The 7729-nt window shown below is 44.7% G+C and overlaps 1 protein-coding gene across 1 annotated transcript; it reads left to right on the top strand.

Annotated features, from left to right (window-relative positions):
* The first annotated feature begins 991 nt into the window (after positions 1 to 991).
* Positions 992 to 6840, top strand: nrl (neural retina leucine zipper). Its single transcript, XM_072695696.1, has 3 exons — positions 992 to 1109; positions 4030 to 4245; positions 6448 to 6840. Exons 1-3 carry the CDS (start codon positions 1020 to 1022, stop codon positions 6592 to 6594), a joined length of 453 nt encoding a protein of 150 aa, XP_072551797.1. The 5' UTR covers positions 992 to 1019; the 3' UTR covers positions 6595 to 6840.
* The last annotated feature ends 889 nt before the right edge of the window (positions 6841 to 7729 follow it).

The raw sequence follows: 7729 nt of genomic DNA, 5'->3' as shown, positions 1-7729 counted from the left end.
GACTGGAAAGAATAGAGTACCTGGCACAGTGTATCTATAGGGGATGGGCTGTCATTCTCGTGCTGCTTTTGACCTCTCGACCCTGGGCTCAGTGATGTTATCTTCACTTCAGTTCCTGCTAGGCCAATCCCAGCCGTATTCCTGCAATAACATTTGAAGGCCTTTAACCAGCCTTTAGAGAAAACACTGCCTGGTTTGAGACAACAGCTAGAGTGTTGCTGTGTTGCTTTGTTGAAGAGAAACCTCAGTAAGGGGAAGTGACTGAGTTTAAAGTGCCTGTCAGGATTTGTCTAAGCAGCAGCACAGATGCCTCAGGTTTTTGCTCTGGGTTTATTAACATAGCCAAGCCCGTACAGCTGTGGTTTCTGCAAAAACTGATTTCTGAGTGGTTTCTGAAAAACATTTAAAAGAATATTGGATAGCGTCTGACCTAGAATTCACATTATTCATTTAGCTACGAGCCTGATCCTGTGTCACACAAACATTTCAATATGAGATCTCAAAATGAAACCCTAGAAGCTCAATACTCTCATTCTACTAGAACTACTAGCTCCTACCACAGACAGATTCACAAAATGATATGAGGTTGTTTTTCTGCGGGCAGTAATCGAATCCAATATGTTTGTTCTGCACCATCCTTACTTCCCCTTGCAACCTCATGCATTTATGCAAATCATCTAATCTGTCATTTCTATTTCTGCCTGTCCTTTTCCTTGGCAGGATCAGGAGGTAACACTAAACATCCTCCATAAAAAGAAGCATTGGCTCTCCAATCAAGTACCACAGGTTTTGGCCAATCAGGGATCAGGTTATTGGCATCATCGCTGATCCTATCCAAACCTGGCACTGGAGTGGCAGACTGTCGAGTGTGTCTCCTGGCAGATAGTGAAGCCCCTCTGTGCATGCTTGGACTGTTGAAAGAGTAGCAGGGCATTGAGTTCAAAGCCCCTTCTCTACCACATCAGCTACACCACACACTTGGTTACTCTGCAGACTCTCCCCTCACTAAAATACCGGCTATGTCGTCCCCTTCACTCCCTCTCCCCTCACTGCCTCCCAGCCCCCTAGCCATGGAGTACCTCAACGATTTTGACCTGCTCAAGTTCGAGGTGAAGCCTGACACTCCCCCACCTCCCCAGCCACCATGTTCCTACCCCAAAGTAGGCCTCCAGCAACGGGATACCTCTGAATCCCCCTATGTGGTGCGCCCCCCTCCGGACTCAAGCCTGAGCTCCAGCCCCTACACTTCCCTGCCACCTTCCCCAACCCTCAGCGATGCCCATCCGCCACCGTCTGCCTCGTCGTCCTCCTCCTCTTCGCTCTCCTTCCCCCTTTCCGTCTCCGCCGGCTACGTCTCTGGACTCAGCCAGGCATCTCAGGGCAATCCAGACGGCAGCCCTGCGCCAGGTGCCCCGCCACAGTGCCCCAATCCTGCCTCTTTGGAAGACCTCATCTGGTTGGCCGCTCTGCAGCAGCAGTTTGGGGGTGAGACAGGTGGTGCCGCTTCCCTCCTGGGTGCCCTTGGAGCACCAGAGAGAGTAGACAGAGATAGGGGTGCCATCGGGGGGTTCCTGGGATGTGAAGATGCTGTAGAGGCACTGCTCAACTCGGCTGCTGCGGCTGTAAGTTCACAGGTACTAGCAGTGTATTCATTTGTTGGCACAGTGGTTCCCAACACTGGTCCTGGAGTACCCTTGCCATGCACATTGTAGTAATTTACCTGCTCTTAGTCACTTTATCCTGTTAATCAGATCCTTAACTTTTAAGTGGGTTGTTCGATGTTCGAGAGGTTGTTCGACTTCACCAGTAGGGAAGTATCATCATCAGTTTAGAACAGTTGTTCTAAAGCCTGGTCCTGGTCCTGGAAGGGAAGAGCTTGTTAATTTGAATGATTAGTTGCATCAGGTGCATTAAAGCAGAATATTCTAAATCATAGACTTATTTTCAAGTCTTTTACCAGTTGCATCAGGTATGCAGAGCAAAGGGTCTTCAGGACTGGAGTTGAGAACCACTTTGTTTGAGCACTAAAATATACAGGGCCGGGGTACCCAAAGACCAGTGTTGAGAACCATTAGCTTGGGGTCATCTGGTGTGTGCATATATGATTGTAAGGTTTGAGTTCTGCCTTGTTGATGTGCGTCTCTCTATCTCTCACTCTCTTAGTTTCCTGTCCTATCACAGAGCTCTGGAAGCAGTAACCTGGGAGATTCCAGCAGCGAGAGTGGAGGTGACGTAGCCGTCAGCAAAACTTCAGAGCTATGTCACCGTCCACTCCTCTTCGTCTCCTCTGCCCCTCCCTCTCTCCATGGTGCGAACCCACCCACTGCCCCGTACCCACAGCCCTCAAGCCCACAGGGCCGCCTTCATCACCCACAGCATCATCATCATCATCACCATCCTCATCATCCCATGCATGGCAGTCACAGTCACCATCATCACCACCAGCTCCAAGTTGGTCAGGTAAAGATTAGTCTGAGTGGACGTTCGGTCACTTTGCTGAACTTTGGCAACATCTGGACTTTTGTAGTTGTACAAAAATCTTACAAATTAATCTACTGGGTCATCTACAATCAGACAAAGAACTGTAGGGAACTGGAGCTGTACAGTGGTCAGAGTGAAAGTTTACAGTGCTAATCCCTGTTGCAAAACTAATGAGATTCCATTCAACCTAATTCCATACCAGGATAGCCTGATTCCATACCATGCTGTCGACTGGAATCCAAACACTATAGGGAAGTATGCTGCAAGAGCCAGAGGAAGCAATGTTGAGTTTAGAAAGTGATGTCTGAGGCAGATATAACACAAGTGTAATTGGGATTTGAGAATGGCTGTATTACCTCAGCCTTGTATTGTTGGTTGCTTAGATGTATGCATTTTGTAGTAATGCCTATGACCTATGAATATGACACATTTGAATACATTAAACATTTATAACTAGAGTATTTTGTATGGGCAGATACTTTGCATTGTAAAACATTCAACTGTATTTACCATGTATTCCAGCCAATACAGCCTTGTATTTTGGATAGAACATCTAGAGGTTGTTGCTACTTTGGCCTGTCATTTTTTTCAGTCGCAGTAATGGGGTGCAGTAATGGGGTTTTGTAGAGACGGTGTGTGCGAGTGTGTGATGTTGCTTCGAAGTGCCGGTGCCTGTCAGGATGCGGGTTGGAAATCTGTGGAGTTGAATGTGGAACAGGTCTATGAGATTAGCGTAATATCTGCTATTATTGTTGTGTAATCCCGATCACTGTCACTCACACTCAGTCAGATTACACTATAGATTATGGACATGTGCAGACCAAATGTGCAGCCCATCACACACACACACACACACAAGCATATAAAAACAAAGCTAATGCACGAGCGGCGTACACGTGCATGCATCATACATGATTACGTTCCTGTTTGTTTGTAAATACCTACGTCTATTCGTTATTCCCTTGATCATCCTCATCATCAGTCACCACCACCGTCCGTGTCATGACACTCTTTGTGCATGTTTGCATCAGCAAAGTGATTCAGTACAGCAAGCTTTGTTGTTTGGTAATATTATTGTAGAGTTATTGTAGATATAAATATAACTCTAACTAAATATGAATAAATATGGTTAGTGAAGAGAGGCTGCGTCAAATGTACGCATATTTAGAACAGGCTAATGTCACAACGCTAACATTTTTACTACATTTTAGAGAAATCTTTGTATACAAATAATCGCAAAAATGCCATCATTTGGATCAATATGAAGGGATATGGATGTCTCACATTGTTTATACTGGGAGAGTTGGTTGTAACACTGTGGCAAAACTAACCCCTCTGTGAGGAGGCCGTACTTTAGCCAGGCTAGCTTTCCAAGTGAGCTGTTCACATAGCTCATGATGCATTAACCATCATTCATACTAATTGATGTAATTGTTGTAATCTAGTAACAGCCGTTGTGTGCCTGCTGTGTTCTCATGCTGTTGCCTCATGCTATGTGACCTCATGTCCCAGGAATTCTGACATGGCCTGCTGTTGTCTCTCCCTCAGTGTGCGGTGGATGAGCGGTTCTCGGACGAGCAGCTGGTCAGTCTGTCCGTGCGCGAGCTGAACAGACACTTGCGGGGTGTGAGTAAGGACGAGGTGGTTCGCCTAAAGCAGAAACGCCGCACCCTGAAGAACCGTGGCTATGCTCAGTCCTGCCGTTACAAACGACTGCAACACCGGCATGCGCTTGAGTCTGAGAAACACGTCCTCACGCAACAGGTACGCAAACTCACACACACACACACACACACACACACACACACACACACACACACACACAGTGTCCAGATGGGCTCTAGAACGGCCACTTTTTGTTTCTACCATGGATTCCAAGCCTTTGTTGTGTTTTGAACCCTGCTATGCTGGTCAACCAGTCAACCAGTACCAGACCAGGATAAACTGCCATATACCAGCTTATCTCTTATCTCTTGCGAGTAAGACTAGACATCTCTGCCACAAAAAAAAAAAAAAAACACAGGACGGTTTTGTACAGTAGTAGTTCTCAAAGTGGTCCTTAGTGAAAGTGGCATTTGTGCAATATCTCTGTATGTTGGGAGTTGGATCACAGCAGAAATTTGGAAATGGGCCCCTGAAGACTACTGCTATAAAGAACCCTTGTTTTTTTAATGACATAAGTGCAAATATCCATTTTGAAGCTTAGCAGAACCTCCACATGATGTAAAAGTTGTATACAGACTTAGTGTAGTACTGGAAAAAGTTACAGTGTAGTGCAGTTCCGCTGCAGTAAAAAAACATTATTAAAATAATCTTAGAAGAACTATGAACAGGGGTTTTCCTCATTGAGAATAACAGTTTCATATAAAACTGTCCCAGAAAAATTGTTCAGTTTTGTTACTGTAAATTATAGCAGACTGAGGGGCTAGTTCTCATTTAAAAGTCTGGTAAATAGATGCCGGTGTATGTTGTTTGAACCAGACAGGCTAAATACAGAGAAAATAATATAAATAAAATAATAATTTAAAATATATTTGATGCATTTGATTTTATATGCATTTGATATTTGATGAGGGTACATTTTAGGGTAAAATTACACAAGTAAAAAAAAATATATATATATATATGGACTTAGTTTAGCTGCTTGGAGGCTGTATTATAGCCCAGCTAACTCTCACTGTGAGTTGTTTACATGCTTCAAAATTATGCCCTGTTACAGCCACCTAGACAGTAGTAATATAGTAATTTAGGTCTGCTAAGGAAATATGACAAGATGAGCAAAAGCAGAAGTGTGTAAGAATCAGTCATTTTTTCTCCTGGCCTCCCCCTACAGTTGTGGAGTGTAATTCACTTTCACTCCAGTGCAGTAAATACAAATCACAATTTGAACCACCCTCCCTTATGGCTGCCTGTACAGTATAAACTTAGGGAGGGCAAGCTAGCCAACACACATAGACGACTGCTAATGCGAGGGCAAATATTCCCACTAGTGATGTCAGAATGTGTTATCTAAGAGGTCAAGCTTGGGGTCAGGCTTAGGAAATATCTTAAAGCACACGCTGAAATACAGTAAAAAGCAAAATCCCATGTATTTCAGGATGAAACTCGCTGTGTTTAAAAGTCACACTGACAAAGTGAAACAAGCAGAGACATGAGGGAAGGGTGAAATGTGTTTCAGAGTGGAATGTGTAGAGGAGGCACTCCACGTTTTCAGCCTTTTCAAAATCCATAATAATACTGAGAGCATGCAAATCTAAATGCACTAAAATGTAAGGGGTCTTTAATAGATTGCAGCTGGCAGCTGAGAGTGGTCCTGAATGCCAAGAATTCTACCATTACATAAGAATTTTCAAATGAATTCTGTCTCTCTCTATTTCTCTCTCTTATTCTCACACTCTCTTGTCTCTTGTCTCTCCCCCACTCTGTCCTTTGTCCATTCTCTCTTTTCACATCTCAAACTCACTCCATCCACCTTATCACACTTTTCTGTCTCTCTCTCTCTCTCTTCTTGATCTGGCCATTCCCCGCTCTCTCTTTGCTTCCCTTATCTTTCTCTATTTCTCTCGCTCCCATACTCCATCCTCTCCTTCTGTCTATCCTTCCTCTCCCTTGGCCCTCCATCACACTCCCCCATCCCTCTCTCTCCTGCCTCTTGCCCACTTGCCCCCTCACGCATCCTCTCATCTCCCTCTTTTTTGCACTCTACCTTACTCCATCCCTTCCTTTCCTCGCTCTATCATTTTCATTGTTCGCCCACTCTCTCTCTCTCTTGTTGTTTCTCTATCTCTATCTCTACCCCCTTTCCTCCTTTTTGCCCTTCTTCTTTCCTCTCGTTCTCTCGTTCTCTCTCTCTCTCTCTCTCTCTCTCTCTCCATTCTCTATCCTCTCTATCATCACATTTTTTCACTGTCTCTCCTCTTCACGCTCTTTTCTCTCTTTCTTCTCCTCTTTCTCCTCTTTCTCCAGTTGGAGCAGCTGCAGTGTGAGCTGTCCCGCGTGTTGAGGGAGCGGGACGCCTACAAGGCTCGTTACGAGAAGCTCGTTAGTTCCGGTGAGGCCCCAACCACTCAAGCCAACAAACCGCCTTCCCCGCCCCCGGACTACTTCCTATGATGCTCTCGGCTGGAAGGAAAGGACTGGAGAGCAGCGAGACGGTAAACCAAGAAAAAACAAAGGAGACTGTCCCATCCAAGCAAGCTAGCCAGTCCCTCAGACACTATCGCAGAAGGTGAGAGGGAAGAAAGGAAGGGGGGCCCTCAACAGTGAAATAAGCTACTTAACCAAAGCGGGTTCAATTTGACTGACAAATTCAGGCTCAGCCTGAAGCCCTAGATTGTAACTCCATGAGGACCGTTCTCTCTGCTGCTGCTGCTGCTGCTGCTGGCTGACATTTTTTTTCTTTCTTTCTTCGGTTCGATCACTGTGAGGTTTGTAGGAGCACAAATAAAATACATAAATAAATAAATAAACAACAAGCTTTCGCAACTTTCAAATGCATTCTCATTTTTTGTATTACTTACATGCCTAGTCCAGGGAACGGAAAAATTAGAGCTGTCTGGTAACGCTAGGCATCGGAGCACTAACAAGGATGTTGTCGGACTTAACATTTGAACCGCAGAGGCTCCTCATGCTCTCACTGTATGGTTTTCACCATGTGCCACAGCTCAGAACTCACTGTCGGAAAAGGACGTTTTCAAAAATGCATCGACCTGCTGCTCTATAACCTTTTGATCAAGACTGTACAAATCATAAGGTTCATTTTTGTGTGTGTGTGTGTGTGTGTGTGTGTGTGTGTTTGAGTGATAGTGTTCCCAAAGATCGATGACAGTCTTATATTATTGCACATCTTCTGGTAACAGAACAGTTTCTAGTAGAATGAAAAGCACTACAAGCGATTAAAGACAAAAAACAGGAAAATGACAAGTGGGGGGAGGGTGGTGGGGGGCTATGACATGTTTATGATTGATCATACCTGTCACAACACTTCATTCTTGCAATAAACTTTCTGATTTTGAAAGACTGTTGCTGGTTTGGAAATGGACACCTGCACTCAACAGGAGAATCTGCTTTTACTGTCGATACTACTGTGTGAATTTTTGTGTGCTTGGAAGTGGTTGGAACGCAAGGCATCATCCCTGTGTTTTTCATCGAAATGATCTGTGATTAGCATGGCCGAGTGAATTACATTTCGAGTTTCGAGTGACTGTGTCTATCGCTGTGTCTTAATGTTAAGTGAGCCGTCTAGACA

This window comes from Salminus brasiliensis, chromosome 1 (genome assembly GCF_030463535.1).
Source record: "Salminus brasiliensis chromosome 1, fSalBra1.hap2, whole genome shotgun sequence".
In the NCBI taxonomy this organism is placed as follows: domain Eukaryota; kingdom Metazoa; phylum Chordata; class Actinopteri; order Characiformes; family Bryconidae; genus Salminus; species Salminus brasiliensis.
The sequence above is the reverse complement of the archived record's forward strand: the minus strand, read 5'-3'. Positions and strand labels throughout refer to the sequence as shown.

Bases quoted from the DNA above. Each gene is read 5' to 3' on its own strand.
- nrl (XM_072695696.1), top strand. From the start codon at position 1,020: ATGTCGTCCCCTTCACTCCCTCTCCCCTCACTGCCTCCCAGCCCCCTA. The intron at 1,110-4,029 runs GTGAAGCCTGAC...TCTCTCCCTCAG, and splicing joins TTGACCTGCTCAAGTTCGAG to TGTGCGGTGGATGAGCGGTT. The intron at 4,246-6,447 runs GTACGCAAACTC...CTCTTTCTCCAG, and splicing joins AACACGTCCTCACGCAACAG to TTGGAGCAGCTGCAGTGTGA.